Genomic DNA, 18,509 nt, shown 5'->3' with positions numbered 1-18,509 from the left:
TGGAGAAGAGTCTGTCCACAGAAGGGCAGGGACTGCCCCCAAAGGCTAGACTATAGTGTCTCAACCAGGGGACACTGGATGGGATTTCTTTGGTAGGACTGGACCAAAGGTGAACAGTGACTTAGAACCATGTCCTGTGGGACAGAGAGTCACCCATCTTGGGAAAAAAGGCCACACTGCTGCTGCTGCTGCACAGGACCACAAAACACTCTGTTTAGAGGGACAAGTTACAGCTAAGAGTATCTAAGAACTTCGGGAGAAGGGTTCCTGCCAATACTCAGTCAGAAAGGAGTAGGCCTTAGAGAGTGGAACTGGTCTTGCCACCTGTGTCCTGAGGGTGCTACCTGCTCTCAGGGGAAGTATGGGACATCAAGGGAGGTCTGATGGAAACTGAACCACAGGGACAGAGGTTGAGGCATCTGTCTGCGGGAACTCATCAGTGTCCTGAGAAGATGATAAGTCCCTCTGTTGGAGAGTTCCATGGTAGTGCACAAAGCTGTTTACAACAGACAACCTCTGGGCAGGCTCCAAGTTCCTGTCCAAAATGGACTGCTGCTGCAACTGCAATGAGTCACAGTGTCTCAAGGCCCAATGGAAGTAGCTGAACCTCTGCTCCATGGAAGGCAAACTGTAGCTCCATATTAGCACTTGGTTGATGAAGGACAAAATTCCTCTGGGAAGGGACCCCATGAGCACTTGACTCAGAGCTCCAACCCAAACCCTAACTAAGCCCAGAAGGCTGACCCCCTTTCCTGGGCTCCGACCCTGCCCTGCACAGGCACCGTCCTTCCACCTGAGGCCCCTCCCACACCTGGCCACAGCATCAAGACACTGGCACACCAGCACAGGTAGAAGGCCAGCTGGTAGGATACCTGAGGCCTCGGGCACAACCTATTGCAGTTGACCACACACAGAGTCAGGCTGAGGAGAATAAGGAGCCCTGTACTGGGGTGGGGCCAGAGAAGGACAGAAGGCTAGACAGGGAACACCACACCTCCAAAAGGAGAGAGACAGAGAAAAACTCCCTGACCTGCCAAAAGTAGACACTCACACACACACGACAAATGGGTGCATACTCAGAGGTGAGAGGAAAATGGGGGACAAGTCCATCAGTCACAATAGTGGGCAGAAGATTTTAATCGCAGCTAGTTATGATGCTGAGGCAAGATAATGGCATTTTGAAAGCCAGCATGGACTACTGAGTGAGTCCAAAGCCAGCCTGGGATACAGAGAAAGCCCAAGAAAGACACAGAGACACCCCTCTTCCTAGGAGGAGCAGAACTGGAAATCTAGCCGCACCTCTGGGTAGGAGGAGGCTCTGGGGTTGGGTGGTGGATCACAGTCACCCTTTTCTTTGCCATCACTTACTGATGCCAATGCTAAGGAAACTGAAGATGAAGTCTATCTTGTTCAGGTGTCAGCAGATTGATGGAAAGGAGAGGAACATGGTGGGCAGGAGGATGAGGCATAGTGCCAGGGCCAGAAATATGAAGCCCTTGTTCATGTGCATGTAAACTGGGGAAGGAAGTTGGAGAGATAACTACAGTCACTCCTAATTCTCTCTCTCTCTCTCTCTCTCTCTCTCTCTCTCTCTCTCTCTCTCTCTCTCTCTCTCTCTCTCTCTCTCTTAATCTATCCGTGTGTGTGTGTCTGTCTCTGTCTCTGTCTCTGTCTCTGTCTCTGTCTCTCTCTCTCTCTCTCTCTCTCTCTCTCTCTCTCTGTCTCTCTCTCTGTCTCTAGTTCTTGCTCTCCTTCCTCTCACACCATGAGGAGCCTAAACTAGGTACTACAGCAGCTGGGGAGGAGTGTCTTTTGATGTCCTGCCTGAGCAGTTTACAGACACATAGATCTTATATGTCTTTAAATAAAAGGTAAAAGCAGTTGAGGGGTCCTGGTGTTGTGTCTTAGTTGGCAGAATGCTTGTCTAGCTGTGAGAATCCTGTATTTCATCCTCTGCACTGTGCTGAGCTGAGTCTGCAGCACATGCCTGTGATCCCTGCACTTAGGACGAGGATCAGAAAATCATGGTTGTCCACAGATACACAATGAGCTGGAGGCCAGCCTGGGCTACATAGACCTGTCACAAACAAGGCAGAGGAAAGGAATGTAGCAGTCTAGAATCCATCCCACAATGAGGGGCAAGAAATAGTTCAGAGATACAGCACCTGCCTAGAGTCCACCAATGAGGGTCTTCTGAGGGTGTACCTTAGTGATAGAGACCCTGTGGCCTGTGTGTAAGGTTCAGGGTTCAGCCTTCAGCAACACCCTCCCCCACACACAAAAAAAAAGAAAAAACAGAAAAAAATCTTCACTCACATTACTAAACTCACTACCTAGAAATTCAAAAATAACTCTACTGCCACTCATAGAGTTACCCATCATCAACGATGCACCCACTGTAAGCCCTAACTTACTCCCCCAGAAAGCATCCTGAGAGAGAGCCAGTGCACCCCCCACAGTCACCTTTACCACCCAATGGAAGGAACCCCAGTCTATATATTCACTGACCAGTGAATTGTCCCACATTGGCACACTTATGCCCCTGAAGCCAATCCAGAGGCCAATGAAGAAATTGTATGCAGGGGGCACATATGTAATCCACACATCCATTACACTGAACACTAACAAAGTTCCCAGGAAGATGGACCTCTGGGACCAGACATGTTGGACAAATTTTCAGTCCTCCTCCCAGGAACAGATCCGGTCAGCTGGAAAGGGAGAAGGTTCTGTGGACCGGGTATGCTTCTCCACTCTCTGAATGCATACAAACCTTCATCCTCTTCCTCCTTTCATTTCCCCTCTCCACTACAAACATTTCCCTGTGGAGTCTGTTTGAACCTCATCTCCAACACCACTTCAACTCTTTCCATTCTTATGCACTGTCCTCTTCTGATGCACTACACATACATAAAAGATTGAGTGCATGAAAAAACTCACAAGTGGATGAATGCATGCTTCCTCTCTTCTCCTTTAGAGCAAAGAACAGTGTAGTTTTCAGAAGAACTTGGGCACAGAGGCCAAGATCTCAGAGGAGAACTAGGGGGCCCATTGATCACAAGCTCCTCACTTACCCTGAATTAGGACTAGCCTGGCCTTCTTGGAGCTTACAGGGCACACATGCATACACCCAGGTCAAACGTGCTAACTGCCATGAGAGATGAAATAGTCTAGATGCTCAACAAGAGGGGATGGGTCTGAAACCTGCAACAGTAAGTAGGTGTCACAGGCTGGGTATTTCCCCTTCTCTGTACCAGAACCTATGCTGGCTTCTTGATGTTTTAACGTTTGAGACAAAGTCTCCCTGTGTTGTTTCACTGGCCTGAGTACACTATGTGCACAGTCTAACCTGGACCTCACCAAGATCCACCAGCCCCTGACTCCTAAGTTCTGGGATCAAAGGTGTGCACCAAACTATGCAGCTGCCAAAATGGACCCTCAATGAGGCTCTTGGAGGGAAGTGACATTTTCTGGTTGCTGTTTATTGAGAAAGGATCTCACATGAGGCCAGGCTTGGCTCTACTCAACATGTAGCTCAGGAACTAGGAAATGAGGAAGGGAAAAGTTACAGTGACCCCAACATTGATCAGGGTGGGTGACTCTAAGCTGGAATAACCTGAGTTTTCATACTTTTGAATAAAATAGTGATCAGGCCATAGTAATGTGCACCATAACTTCTATTTATTTTATTTTATTAGTTTGTTTTGAGACAGCTCTATATATAACCCTGTCTGTCTTGAAAGTCACTATGTAGACTAGGTTGGTCTACATCACAGAATACTAGAGTCTAAAATCACACAGATCCACCTGGCTCTGGCTTCAAAGTACTGGTATTGAAGGTGTGCACCACTATACCCAGGTTCCAAGCTTCTTTTTTTTAATTGGATATTTTCTTCATTTACATTTCAAAGGTTATCCCAAAAGTCTCCTATACACTCCCCCCTGCCCTGCTCCCCTACCCACTCACTCCCACTTCTTGGCCCTTGCTTTCCCCTATACTGGGGCATATAAAGTTTGTAAGACCAAGGGTTCTCTCTTCCCAATGATGGCCAACTAGGCCATCTTCTGCTACATATGCAGCTAGAGACACGAGTTCTGGGGGTACTGATTAGTTCATATTGTTGTTCCACCTATAGGATTCCAGACCCCTTCAGTTCCAGGATACTTTCTCTAGCTCCTCATTGGGAGCCCTGTGTTACATCCTATAGATGACTGTGAGCATCCACTTCTGTATTTTCCAGGCACTGGCAAAGCCTCACAGGAGACAGCTATATCAGGGTCTTTTCAGCAAAATCTTGCTGGCATATGCAATAGTGTCTGTGTTTGGTGGCTGATTATGGGATGGACACCCGGGTGGGACAGTCTCTGGATGGTCAATCCTTTCTTCTTAGCTCTAAACTTTGTCTCTGCAACTCCTTCCATGGATATTTTATTCCCTATTCTAGGGAAGAATGAAGTATCCATGAGTTGGTCTTCTTTCTTGATTTTCTTGTGTTTTGGAAGTTGTATCTTCGGTATTTTAGGTTTCTGAGCTAATACCCACTTATTAGTGAGTGCATATCAAGTGATTTCTTTTGTGATTGGGTTACCTCACTCAGGATGATATCCTCCAGGATGATACATCCATTTGCCCAAGAATTTCATAAATTCATTGTTTTTAATAGCTGAGTAGTACTCCATTGTATAAATGCACCACATTTTCTATATCCATTCCTCTGTTGAGAGACATCTGGGTTCTTTCCACCTTCTGGCTATTATAAATAAGGCTGCTATGAACATAGTGGAGCATGTATCCTTATTACCAGTTGGAACATCTTCTGGGTATATGCCCAGGAGAGGTATTGCTGGATCTACCAGTAGTATTATGTCCAGTTTTCTGAGGAACATCCAGACTGATTTCCAGAGTGGTTGTACAAGCCTGCAAACCCACCAGCAATGGAGGAGTGTTCCTCTTTCTCCACATCCTCACCAGCATCTGCTGTCACCAGAATTTTAGATCCTAGCCATTCTGACTGGTGTAAGGTGGAATCTCAGGGTTGTTTTGATTTGCATTTCCCTGATGATTAAGGATGTTGAACATTTTTTCAAGTGCTTCTCAGCCTTTCAGTATTCCTTGATTGAGAATTCTTTGTTTAGCTCTATACCAAATTTTTAATGGGGTTATTTGAATTTCTGAATTTAGCTCGTAATAGGAAAAGTAAAATCAGTGATCCAACTTCCAAGTCTAAAACAAAGCATTTTGGCATTCTCCAAGAAAAGATTTGTATCTGCAGGGAGCTTGCAGCCCTTAGGCCATCACTTGTGCAAAGACTCTGTTCTAACTGCAACTTTCTGGGTTAATCTTGCACTTGAGATACAAGGCCTTCCTTAGAGGTGTGGGCTTGGCAGCACTTGCTCCGCTACCCACTAATCACACCAATTCACCATTGCCACGACCTTGACATCTGGCTAAGGTCCCTGGAACAGTAACAGCTCCAGAAACAAAAGTCCATGTCCCACCCAATTTTATCCTTGAGAAGGTATCCAGGGTGACCTAGGGCCTACTGGACATCAGGTGCAACAGGACCACCCCTTACCACAGCAGGGAGGGTCAGTGCAGTGAATCCACCTCTGTCAGCAAGGAAAGAGCTTTAGTCAGCATCTGGCTGCCACAGGACAGGGGTGGGGCTGTGGGGGAGAATGAGGGTTTTTAAAGTCTCCCTGAGGAGCCTCCACAGCTCCAAGCTCACCTCCTGCAGCTCCTGGACACCTGTTACCATGTGGTTCCTGATCCTGTTCCTAGCCCTGTCCCTAGGAGGGATTGGTGAGATAAGGGAAGGGGAGGGGTCACAGCCCTGACTCTCCTGATGCTATTGGCCCTGGCCATACCTTTTCCCTCTCCCCTGAACCTAGCTACATCATGAGCACCACCAGCTCCTCCTCCTCTGCCTTATGCAGTGATCGGGCCCTCACAGTCCTTCCTCCCAGGAAAGACCCCTGTCCACTCCCACTTTCCAGAACTTTCTTAGACACCTGACCGTCTCTGGGCTTCTCCACTCTTTCTATGGAACCCAACCTCTTTCTAAACTTAGGACCTCAGATTTCCCTACAGTTCATTGTTTTTCCTACAGGCTCATAGCCCAAACCCTGAGTCAGAGGCTTGCCTAAATCCCCCACTACAGCCTTAGGCTGTCCAGCAGATGCCAGCCTTCAGATATGTTTTCCACATCCTGAAAACTGGTGTGCCACCTTCCCAAGATGTTCAGTTTCTACCAAAACTTCCTCTTCTCAAATTGGCTTGTAAGGTCAGATGGGTTCCCCCTCCATTTCTTGTGTGGAGAGAATGCCCATGTCACCTCTCGCTAGCCTTTTGATTTAGTCTCATTTTTGGACAAGGGGTCATTTTGCAGACACCAGGCTTGGACAACAAGTATCTTCCTCAATCACTCACAACATTGGCAGGGGCTCTCACTGAATGGAGACTTCTGTTTAGGCCAAGATGACTGTTCTACAAAACTCAAGGGAATCCTCCTGATTCCACCTACCCAGCTCTGGGGTTACAGGCACACAGCATCACACCTGATTTTTTCCTGGTTTCTGGATGGTTCAGCTCAGGTCCTAATGCTTACATGGCCAATCCTGTAGCAGCCAAGCCATCGCTTGCCCAGCTCTTGGGAATAAGTTCTGAGTTAGTGTCTCATGATGTAGCCCAGGCTTGTCTTCATCCATGGCAATCCCTCTGCCTCAGCCTGCAGGGTACTGAAGTTACAGAGAAATGCAGCTATGAATGGCTTGCCAAGATTTCCTCTGTTCCCAATGCTGTGCCTTGGCCTGCTCTTCCCCCTCATGCCACACTCCCTGTGCTGCAGGCTCCTGTCCTATCTCATCAGAGCCCCAATGCACAGCTCTACTTCCCACTCTCTTCAGGACACCCCAAAGACCCCAATGCCTAACCCATGTACCTCACATCAGCTGGCTCCTCCTCTCTGCCTCACAGTGGCCTGTCTTGATCTAACTATGTTTCCACTTCTGTCCAGAGGCTTTAATTCCTTTTCCACTCCTGTCCTGGGGCTGCCTAAGAGAACCCTGAACCTTTCCAATACCCAGATGATTTGCCCACCTCCACAGGAGCAGAACCTTTTCCTAACAGACCCCCAGAATTTCCTTCTCTCACTGCTTGTCCCATATCAAACTCCTTTCTGAGGGAGCCCCACCCCTCTTGATGTCATTTCCACTGCAGACCCAAACAGCAGTCCACGCCCTAGCCTTGACCCTGCTCCTTTTACCTGGGATTCTTCAATCTCTCCAACCCAGCTGCCACTTCATGCCCAATCAAAGAAACCCAGAATAACCCCCAAGCTCCCTTTCCTGGTTTCATTTATTCATTCAAATCTAATTTTCTGACACTTCACCTTTCAAAAATTCCCAAAACCCAGCCAAGGCCAAGACTTCTTCTCAAGCCTTGGAGGCTCTAAATTCCATATTAAAGGATTTTATTCTCATTCAACTAAGAATGAAGCTTCTTTGCCATCCCTTCACCTAAAATTCTAAAGTGCCCTGACACTATACCCGACTCCTCATTCAAGAGTTCTTTCTGTACCCACAGCATACATCTCCCTATGCAGGACCAGCCATATATTGGTCCCTACTCCAGATCCCAGCCCTGCTTAGCTGTGTCTCCCAATGGTACACCTCCATACATGTGCCAAATCTCCCCTCCCCCATTGCTCCTGTTGCAGATGCTGCACCTCCTGTCCAGTCTCGAATTGTTGGAGGGTTTAACTGTGAGAAGAATTCCCAGCCCTGGCATGTGGCTGTGTACGACTTAGATGAATACATATGTGGGGGTGTCCTGTTGGACCCCAACTGGGTTCTCACAGCTGCCCACTGCTATGAAGAGTAAGTAAGGGTGGAGACAGGAAAGCAGGGTGGCAGCCAGAGATCATGACTCCAGGACAGGCTGGGGTACTGAAGGGCAGGGGAGTGGGACTGGCTGAAACTATCCATGACCTCCTGGGTCTCTCTTTACTCCTCCCTCCAGGTTTGTGTTCAGAGTCCTGTTTCTTTTTTTTTTTCTCTCTCTCTCTCTCTTATTATCTGTCTCTCTCCTGTCTGTATTCACATATGAGTGTCTCTGTGGCCATCTGTCACTGTGTGTATGACTTGGGACACTAGGCACACCTTTCTGGTTCTGGGTCTCATGTGTTCTCTTATATCACTACAGACCATAGTGTGGACAAGACCTAAAGGTCCCCTGAGGATAGAGAGTGCTTTCACTGAGGGTAGGCTGTGAGAGAAGTCCTCACTCTCCTCAGGGCAGCTCTTCCCTTAGGACCTTCTGTCCACTCTAGGACACACAGAGAAGGGCTGGTCAGAACTGGAGCTGGGTGAGATAACTGAGTACAGAGAGCTGGATGCTGGGGAGGGAGGGGAGAGCTCAGACCTTGGGCTGCAGGCCAGGCCTTACCAGTTGGGGAAGTTCAACCCTGTCCTAGCTGCACCTGAGCAGATTTTAGGCCTACCATTTCTACCCTTGTCTTCTGTTCCTGTATTTGCTCTTTCTGCCTCTCTAAATCTATATGTATGTATGAATGCATGTATGTATGTATGTATGAACCTTTCTGTCTCTCTGTTTGTTTATTTCTCTATTTCTATCTCTCTCTGTGTCTCTCTCTCTCTGTGTCTCTCTCTGTGTCTCTCTCTCTCTGTGTGGGTGTGTGTGTGTGTGACTGTGTGTGTGTGTGTGTGTGTGTGTGTGTGTGTGTATCTTTCTGTCTGTGTATGTTTCTGTCTCTGACTCACTCTTCCTTCCTCCCTCCATCCTCCCCCTCTTCTGCTGATGCTGACTAATCTCCCTGATTCTCTCCACTCACCCCCGCCATCTCCTTCCCTGCCCCACAGCAAGTATAATGTTTGGCTGGGCAAAAACAAGCTATTCGAAGATGAACCCTCTGCTCAGCACCGATTGGTCAGCAAAAGCTTCCCTCATCCTGGCTTCAACATGAGCCTCCTGACCCTTGACAAGATACCTCCTGGGGCAGACTTAAGCAATGACCTGATGCTGCTCCACCTCAGCAAGCCTGCTGACATCACAGATGTTGTGAAGCCCATCGACCTGCCCACTGAGGAGCCCAAGCTAGGCAGCACATGCAAAGCCTCAGGCTGGGGCAGCATTAAACCGTTAATATGTGAGTCAGGTCCAAGCACAACAGCTCGGTGTGGAGGAGGGGCAGATGGGACTATATTGGGCCCTGCTTACCACCCACTTTCTTCCTGATCCAAAGACCAAAACCCAAATGATCTCCAGTGTGTGTCCATCAAGCTCCAGCCTAATGAGGACTGTGTGAAAGCTTATATAATGAAGGTGACAGATGTCATGCTGTGTGCAGGAGAGATGAATGGAGGCAAAGACACTTGTAAGGTGAGACAGCACCTCCCTGCAGTGAGGTGAAGGGCTGAAAGAGGGAACTGGGTTTCTTGGTTCCCACTTCAACACCATGACTAGGCAGGCTCTTTTTATCCTTCCCTGTGGAAGGCATGTGCCCTGGGAGGGGAGGATCCTGTAACTGGTACTATTTCTCCTCTGTGACATGTCTTAGGGGACTGTTCTGTGAGGCCCTCACCTCAACCCAATGTCCTCACAAGATCTGGGCTCCCAAAAGCTGGATTCCCTCACCTATTGAACAGAGCTGCCTCTTAAGAGTCCCTGTATTCCTCCCTGGGAGCCAGTTCCAGATTGTCTACTAGAATCCAACTGCCAGGCCCTGCCTTACTGCTGTCCCTGTCCTTTTATCAGGGTGACTCAGGAGGCCCACTGATCTGTGATGGTGTTCTACAAGGTATCACATCATGGGGCTCTACCCCATGTGGTGAACCCAATGCGCCGGCCATCTACACCAAACTTATTAAGTTTACCTCTTGGATAAAAGACACTATGGCAAAAAAACCCTGAGTGTCACATTATCTGCTGTTCTCAATAAAATATACCATGCAACAAATTAGTTCAAGGTCTGACATTCTCTGTCCTACTGGAGTGGGGTACCAAATCAAGGATCCCTCAGCTAAGGTCTGGACTTCCAAAGTAGATCAGCAAGGGACAGATGTACAAGTACTCTTGGCTAAGGGGATGGAGTTGAGACAAATGCAGACAAAAGGCTCAGACCAACTCAGGGATGCCACATGTGTCTCCTATGGCAAGAAAAATGTGCAAATCACAAAGGAAAACTTTAGAGACATCAGAGTGATTGACTCCAGGTAGGGCTGACCTTATACTGGAAGCAGAAAAGATGATAAATTGTCAGACACTGTGAATTCAGACTGCCTACCTGGGTTTCTTGAGCTGGGCTGGGGTGTTATTGTAATGAAGCGTTGACTCAATGGAGAAGAGTCTGTCCACAGAAGAGCAGGGACTGCCCCAAAGGCTAGGTAGGCTGCAGTGTCTCAACCAAGGGACATTGGACTGGATTTCTTTGGTAGGGCTGGACCAAAGGATGAAGAGTGACTTAGAACCATGTCCTGTGGGACAGAGAATCACCCATCTTGGGAAAAGGGCCACACTGCTGTTGCTGCTGCTGCACAAAACACTGTCTGTTTAGAGGGACAAGTCACAGCTAAGAGTATCAGAGAACTTCAGGAGGAGGGTCCCTGTCAATACTCAGTCAGAAAGGAGTAGGCCTTAGCGAGTAGAACTAGTCTTACCACCTGTGTGCTGATGGTGCTACATGCTCTCAGGGGAAGTATGGGACATCAAGGGAGGTCTGATGGAAACTGAACCACAGAGATAGAGGTTGAGACATTGGGCTTCGGGAACTCATCAGTGTCCTGAGAAGATGATAAGTCCCTCTGTTGCAGATGCCCGTGGTATTGCACAAAGCAGTTTACAACAGACAACCTCTGGGCAGGCTCCAAGTTCCTGTCCAAAATGGACTGCTGCTGCAACTGCAATGAGTGGTGTCTCAAGGCCAAATGAAAGTACCTGAGCCGCCGGGCGGTGGTGGCGCACGCCTTTAATCCCAGCACTTGGGAGGCAGAGGCAGGCGGATTTCTGAGTTTGAGGCCAGCCTGGTCTACAAAGTGAGTTCCAGGACAGCCAGGGCTATACAGAGAAACCCTGTCTCGAAAAACCAAAAAAAAAAAAAAAAAAAAAAAAAAAAGAAAGTACCTGAGCCTCTGCTCTTTGGAAGGCAAACTGTAGCTACATATTAGCACTTAGATGATGAAGGACAAAGTTCCTCTGGGAAGGGACCCCATGAGCACTTGACTCAGAGCCCCACCCCAAACCCTAACTGAGCCCTGGGGGCTGACCCCCTTTCCTGGACTCTGCCCCTGCCCAGTCCAGGCACCGCCCTTCTGCCCAAGGCCCAGACCTCACCTGTCCACAGCATCAAGACACTGGCACACCAGCACAGGTAGAAGGCCAGCTGGTAGGAAACCTGTGGACTCAGGCACAGCCTATTGCAGTTTACCACAAACAGAGTTAGGCTGAGGAGAATAAGGAGCCGTGTATTAGGGTGGGGCCAGAGAAGGACAGAAGGCTAAACAGGAACACCACCACACCCAAAAGGAGAGAGACAGAGAAAAACTCCCTGACCTGCCAAAAGTACACACACACACACACACACACACACACACACACACCACAAATGGATACATACTCAGAGTGTAAAGGATAAAGGAGGACAAGTCCATCAGTCACAAATAGTAGGCATAAGCTTTTAAACCCAGCTACTTTTGATGCTGAGGCAAGAGGATGGCATATTCACAGCCAGCATGGACTACAGAGTGAGTCCAATGCCAGCCTGGGATACAGAGAAAGCCCAAGAGAGACACAGAGACACCACTCTCCCTGGGAGCAGCAGAACTGGAAATCCAGCCACACCTCTGTGTAGGAGGAGTCTCTGGGTTTTGGTGGAGGATCACAGTCACCCTTTTCTTTGCCATCACTTACCGATGCCAATGCTAAGGAAACTAAAGATGAAGTCTATCTTGTTCAGGTGTCAGCAGATTGATGGAAAGGAGAGGAACATGGTGGGCAGGAGGATGAGGCATAGTGCCAGGGCCAGAAATATGAAGCCATTGTTTATGTGAATGTAAACTGGGGAAGGAAGTTGGAGAGATAACTTCAGTCACTCCCAATTCTCTCTCTTTCTCTTTCTCTTTCTCTCTCTCTGTCTCTCTCTCTCTCTCCCCCCCAACCCTCCCTTTTTTCTCTCTCTCTGTCTCTCTCTCTGTGTCAGTTTCTTTCTCTCTTTCTCTCTCTTTGTCTCTCTCTCTGTCTCTCTATCTGTCTCTCACTCAAGTTCTTGCTCTCCTTCGTCTCACACCATGAGGATCCCAACCTAGGTACTCCAGCAGCTGGGGAGGATATTCTTTTCATGTCCTTCCTGAGCAGTTTCAAGACACATAGATCTTATCTGTCTCCAAAAACAAGGTAAAAGCAGTCAAGGGGTCTTGGTGTTGTGTCTTAGTTGGCAGAATGCTTGTCTAGCTGTGAGCATCCTGCATTTCATCCTCAGCACTGTGCTGAGCTGAGTCTGCAGCGCATGCTGTGATCCCTGCACTTGGGAGGAGGATCAGAAAATCATGGTTATCAACACATACACATTGAGCTAGAGGCCAGCCTGGGCTACATAGACCTGTCACAAACAAGGCAGAGGAAGGGAATGTAGTTATCTAGAATCCATCCCACAAGGAGGGGCAGGAAATGGTTCAAAGTTACAGCACTGGTCTAGAGTTCTCCAATGATGTTCCTCTGGGGGTGTACCTCAGTGATAGAGACCCTTTAGCCTGTGTGTGTAGAGTTCAGGGTTCTGCCTTCAGCAACACCCTCATCCATAAATAAATAAATAAATAAAACAAATAAAACAAATAAAAACAAAGAAGAAAAAAGTCATCTCCACTCACATTACCAAAATCACTATCTAGAAATTCAAAAATAACTCTACTGCCACTCATAGAGCTACCCACCATCAATGATGCACCCACTCTGATCCCTAACCAACTCCCCAAGAAAGACTACTGGGAGAGAGCCAGTGGTTCTCCCCCACAGTCACCTTTTCCACCCAATTGAAGGAACCCCAGTCTATATATTCACTGACCAGTGAATTGTCCCAGAGTGGCACACTTATGCTCCCTCAGTTAATCCAGAGTCCAATGAAGCCAGTGTATGCATGGTGCACATAGGGAATCCGCACATCCATTACACTGAACACCAACAAAATTGCCAGGAAGATGGACCTGTAAGACCAGCCAAGTAGAACAATATTTTAGCCCTCCACCCAGGAACAGAGCAGGTCAGCTGGGGAGGGAGAAGGTCCTCAGGACCTGGATCATTTCTCCACTCTCTGTCAAGGCATACAAACCTTCATCCTCTTCCTCATTTCCATTTCCCCCTCTCATCTACAACCAGTTCCCTGGGGAAGCTTTTTGCAGACCATCTCCAGCAACACTTCTACTCTTTCAGTTCTCATGCACTGGCCTTTTCTGATGCAGTACACCTTTCTAACACTCCAGTGCTGTGCATACTCCAGTGAAAGTCTGCGTGACAGGCCAAGAGGCCTGGAAGCACTCACAAGGCAAAGAGTTTCAAGGAAACTCAACCTCCTGGAACCTTGGCATTCTCATAATCTGTATACTCATACCCTATCCCTGCATTAGTCTGGTGTATGGATCTACATGCTCTCTTTTAGTATTATTTTATTATAAATGCCTTTAAAGATTGGATTCTGACATAGCTAAACCTTCACCAGTGTTGCAAAGTCCCAGAAAATCCTTGAAGCCAACAAACTTGGAATTCAGTAGGAATTCAGTAAGAGTGTTAACAATTCAGTAACATTCAAATTTACTCTAGTAGAGACAGTGAAACTAATTAGGCATTACAAAGAACGGAGCTGGAATAGCTCAAGGCTGGTCTGCAGAGTGATTACTTAGTACAATAGGCTGTCTCACGCAAACAAGGGAATATACAATGGCCTAGCAAACAGGTAGGTTTACCATGAAAGAGTTAGGGAATCCCCCTGAGACAGATTTCTTCACTAGCCCAAAAGAAACAGCATAATCAGGCCTTTACTAAGAACCCCTGGTGTTGGGCTTAACAATAGACTAGCTTTACACCTGGCTCCCTTCTTAGTGGCAGTGGCCTGGTCCCCACCTTCTTTTGATGTATACATTCCTTTTGTATTGTGTCACTGTAACTCCTTGGATGTATCTCTCCTGGTTTCTGTATAAAAAGTATGATCTCAACTTGAAAAATTACATTCAGATTCTACACGATCTCTCGTGTTGATCTGTCTGTCATTCATTTGGCGACTCTTTGTCCACCTGCAACCAGAGATTCATTCTATGCAGTCAGGGACCAAAAGGTTCTGCAGCACTCCAGCATGCTTATGTATCCTTGAAGACATACATAAAAGATTGAGTGCATGAAAGAACTCACAAGTGGATGAACGCATGCTTCCTCTCTTTTCCTTTAGAGCAAAGAACACTGTAGTTTTCAGAAGAACTTGGGCACAGAGGCCAAGGACTCAGAGGAGAACTACATGGCCAATTGATCACCAGCCCCTCAGTTGCCTATATTAGGACTAGCTTGCCCATTTTGGAGCTTACATGGCACACATGCATACACCCAGGTAAAATGTGCTAACTACCATGAGAACTGAAATAGTCTAGATACTCAATGAGAGGGGATTGGTGTGAAACCTGCAACAGTAAGTAGGTGTATAAGGCTAGGTATTTCTCCTTCTCTGTACCAGAACCCATGCTGAATTCTTGATGTTTTAACTTTTGAGACAAAGTCTCCCTATGTTGTTTCACTGACCTGAATACACTATGTGTACCAGTCTAACCTGGAACTCACAAAGATCCACCAGCCCCTAACACCTAAGTTCTGGGATCAAAGTTATGCACAAAAATATGTAGCCAACAAGCGTAACCCTGAAGCATCTGGAGGCAAGTGACATTTTCTGGTTGCTGTTTCATGAGAAAGGGTCTCAAATAAGCTGGGCTGCTCTACCCTCAAAATGTAGCTCAGGATCTAGGAAATCAGGAACAGAAAGGTCATTGTTGGACCAACACTGTTCAGGTTGAGTGAAACTCCACGGGAATAACCTTAGTTTTCATATTTTTTTAATAAAAGAGTGATCAAACCATGGTAATGTGCACCATAACTTCTATTTATAATGTTTTTGTATTTGTTTTGAGACAGTTCTACATATTACCCTGACTGTCTTGAAAGTCACTATGTAGACTAGATTGGTCTACATCACAGAATACTAGAGCCTAAAATCACACAGATCCACCTGGCTGTGGCTTCAAAAGGCTGGTATTAAAGGTGTGAGCCACTAAACGCAGCTCCCAAACTTCTTATAGGAACAATAAAATCAGTGATCCAGGGTTCCAGTCCAGAAAAGCAAGCATTTTGGCATTCTCAAAAAAATGATCTGTATCTACAGGGAACTAGAACCTGTTTTGGCTATCACTGGTGAAAAAATTTTGTTCTAACTGCAACTTTCTGGGGATAATCTTGGTCTTGAGGTACAGGAACTTCCTTAGAGCTGTGGGTGGGACATCACTTGCTCCTCCATCAGCCTTTCAACCCAACTCACCATTGCCCCTGACCTTGCAACCTGGCTAAGGTCCCCAGAACTCAAACAGCTCCAGAAACAGCAGGACCTGCCCCACCCAATCTCATCCCTGGGAAGGTTTACCAGGATGACCTAGTGCTCACAGGACAGCAGGTGCAACAGGGCCCTCCCCTCCCACATCCAGAAGGGTGCAAGAAGGAAGTACAACTCTGTCAGCAAGAACAGAGCTTTCTAGGCATCTGGGTGGCAAGAAAACAGGGGAGGGACTTTGGAGGAGAATGAGGGTTTTAAAGTTTCCCTGAGGAGCCTCCACAGCTCCAAGCTCACCTCCTGCAGCTCCTGGACACCTGTTACCATGTGGTTCCTGATCATGTTCCTAGCCCTGTCCCTAGGAGGGATTGGTAAGATGAGGGAATGGGAGGGGTCAGAGCCCTGACTCTCCTGCTGCCCTTGGCCCTGGCCATCCCTTTCCCACTCTCCCTTCACTCCAGCTACATCATGAGCACCTCCTGCTCCTCTCTGGCCCTGTACACTGCCAAGTTCTTCACAGTTCTTGTTCCCAGGACAGGCCCCAGTTCCCTGCCACTTTCCAGAACTTTCTCCTCTTCCTTAGATAGCTGACCATCTCTGGGCTTCTCCAGTCTTTCTAAGGAACCCAACCTCTTACCGATCTTAGGACATCAGATGTCCCTAGAATTCATTGTTTTTCCTAGAGCCTCATAACACAGTCCCTAAATCAGAGATTGCCTAAATCTCACACTAATGTCACTGGCTATTCACCAGCTGCCATCTTTCAGCGGTCTTCTACACATGATGACAACTGGCCCCCTCTTCTTAGGTTGCCCGATTTCTAACAAAACTATCACTTCTCAAATTGGCTTGTGACAAAAGATGGGTTCTGTCCCTTTGTCCTGTGGGGAAAATGTATATGTACCTTTCCAATGGCTTTTTGGGTTAGTCTGGCTTTGGAGAAGGGGTCAGGTGATAGACGCCAGAAGTGGACATCAAGTGATCATCAATCACTCACCATCTAGGGCTATGTCTCTCACTGTATGGAGTTCCTGTTAGGCTATGATTGTGGGACGCCTGACTCGCCAGCAAAATAGACACCACAATAGGATCCTTCTGCACACGTTTATTGGGCTGAGCATTGACTGTGTAGGCGAAAGACCCCGAGCCCTGGGCCTCTCTTATATACTATCAGTTCCCATCCACTCACAGCAGGCCACATCACCTCACCAGGTACGCAGCTTCAGCTAATCAGGGCAGCAGGGGCATATCTCCACCAAAATGGCTTCGCCAGTAACCTGGTACACCTGCACAGCTCTCACGATGTTTGTGACTTATATGAGGAAGTCAGGTGCAAGTCATACGACTTAGCTGCAGTCCCTGGCGCCTTTGGGACTGCCACCACACCCGCTCCCCACATCTCCCTCTTTTTTCTTTTTTGGCAGAGAGAATGTCTGTAGATAGCCCCCCGCAGCCATGCCCCTTACCTGTCCTTGGGATACAAACAGCATTGGTTTGATCCCTGTCTTAGGTTAGTGACATGCCCAGGGAGTCATCACTGACTACTTCTCTATCATGCCAAGCCACACTTGGGGAGATTGTGTTTTGCTTGCGGCAGGTGCATCAAAAGGCCAGGATGTTGATTAATCTATGGCCAGATCTTAATTGCTGCAAGCAAGCCTCATGGGTGAAGGTAGAGGTCTGATCCCCAGTGTGCAAGCATAGGGGCTTTACACAAAACCATCCCTTGGGCTCATCACCCAGAGAGGTCTTGGCCAGCTCCCGTGTCATTTTTCCTGGGGGAAGGGAACTAGGACACTGAACCTTCATGCAATCAGACATGCCTTCCACAGGATGCCAACAGCAAGCTATCCTCTGTGCAGTGCTTAGCCTCGCAACCCATGGCATAATGCAGCATAATTTCTTTTAGAGTGGCAAACCGAATCTGAGGAGATTGTCCCGCCTCCACTGCAGCAAAAGCTTACGCTACCATGGCGAAAGTGCAGGCCTGCACACGCTGCACCTAACACATGTGCCAAACACACAACACACACACTATTACAAGCATACATCCCAGGGCTCCCATCAGCCCTGAGGCAAGGGATAGACAGTTTGTAAACAAAGTAACTTGAAAAGGCAAAGGTACAAAGCAAGGCATCCTAGTCACAACAGCCAAATGATATAACGAATATCACTACTACAATTAACATTATTCTTATAAACAATAAACACAAAAGGAGATCACATACAAACAGGCGTAGCCAGAAAAGAAACATTCCTTCCTCCAGCAAATTGAAATACAGAAGTTTCAAACACATTAGAACCATTCCAATAAAATTTGCATTACCCCAGGCCCCTCCCGCCACCTGGCTTAAGGGGGAAAGATCAGTGCAACTACAATTCACCCCACATAACAACCATACATATAAGGTGCACTGCCCAAGGTGGAAGGGAATCAGGAACACTCCTACAAAAAGGAAAGAGGGGCCCATCTAGGTTGAGAGGGTATAGTGCCATTGCCCTTGGATATACTGGCAGGCCACACCCCTCGAATCCAGGTAGCATTAACTTTAGTAGATACAGCTGAACACAATCACTCATCTGTGAAATATTTTGAATCATCTGAAAATACAACAATCCCTTTAGCTGAAGCAGCATAGAAAAAAGGCAATTGTAGTGAAGCATTAGATGTAAAGAATTGAGCAAACACTTGAATGCGTCAATGACATGGGTTTCAGGAACACAGCCCAACGTAGCTCTTCAGTTCTCACTAGCGGGAGCATTCCCAGCCACAGGAACATCCACGTCCTCACAGCTCCACCTGCCCTGAGTTGCTCTGGTCAGCCACTCCGGGACCTGCAGCTGTTGTCGATGATCCTGAGGAAACACAAACAGACCCTCTCTCCCAAACCAATTGAGAGCACTCATCTCTCACCTGATTCA

The 18,509-nt window shown here is 47.5% G+C and overlaps 1 protein-coding gene and 2 pseudogenes across 2 annotated transcripts; 1 reads left to right on the top strand and 2 right to left on the bottom strand.

The window, feature by feature from the left end:
* Positions 1-369: 369 nt before the first annotated feature.
* Positions 370-5,756, bottom strand: LOC147003267 (uncharacterized; annotated as a pseudogene).
* LOC110298253 (kallikrein 1-related peptidase b22) lies at positions 5,740-9,928 on the top strand. 2 transcript variants are annotated; one of them, XM_021167388.1, is made up of 6 exons: positions 5,755-5,800; positions 7,716-7,875; positions 8,456-8,464; positions 8,878-9,164; positions 9,261-9,397; positions 9,773-9,928. In XM_021167388.1, the coding sequence occupies exons 1-6, from the start codon at positions 5,755-5,757 to the stop codon at positions 9,926-9,928; spliced, it is 795 nt and encodes a 264-aa protein (XP_021023047.1). The 2 variants fall into 2 exon arrangements, with proteins under 2 accessions (XP_021023046.1, XP_021023047.1); XM_021167387.2 differs by lacking the exon at positions 8,456-8,464 and having other exon boundaries at positions 5,740-5,800.
* A 794-nt stretch (positions 9,929-10,722) lies between these two features.
* Positions 10,723-13,374, bottom strand: LOC147003266 (uncharacterized; annotated as a pseudogene).
* Between the last annotated feature and the right edge of the window lie 5,135 nt (positions 13,375-18,509).

Source organism: Mus caroli, unplaced genomic scaffold (genome assembly GCF_978045245.1).
Source record: "Mus caroli unplaced genomic scaffold, Mus_caroli_1 scaffold_8, whole genome shotgun sequence".
Taxonomy (NCBI): Eukaryota; Metazoa; Chordata; class Mammalia; order Rodentia; family Muridae; genus Mus; species Mus caroli.
This window is presented reverse-complemented; position numbering and strand designations above follow the sequence as displayed.

What these genes read in the sequence shown, in the direction of transcription:
- LOC110298253 (XM_021167388.1), top strand. Translation starts at nt 5,755, where the DNA reads ATGTGGTTCCTGATCCTGTTCCTAGCCCTGTCCCTAGGAGGGATTG. An exon ending in CCTGTCCCTAGGAGGGATTG is followed by an intron (nt 5,801 to 7,715) that starts GTGAGATAAGGG and finishes CTCCTGTTGCAG; the next exon opens with ATGCTGCACCTCCTGTCCAG. An exon ending in CAGCATTAAACCGTTAATAT is followed by an intron (nt 9,165 to 9,260) that starts GTGAGTCAGGTC and finishes CCTGATCCAAAG; the next exon opens with ACCAAAACCCAAATGATCTC.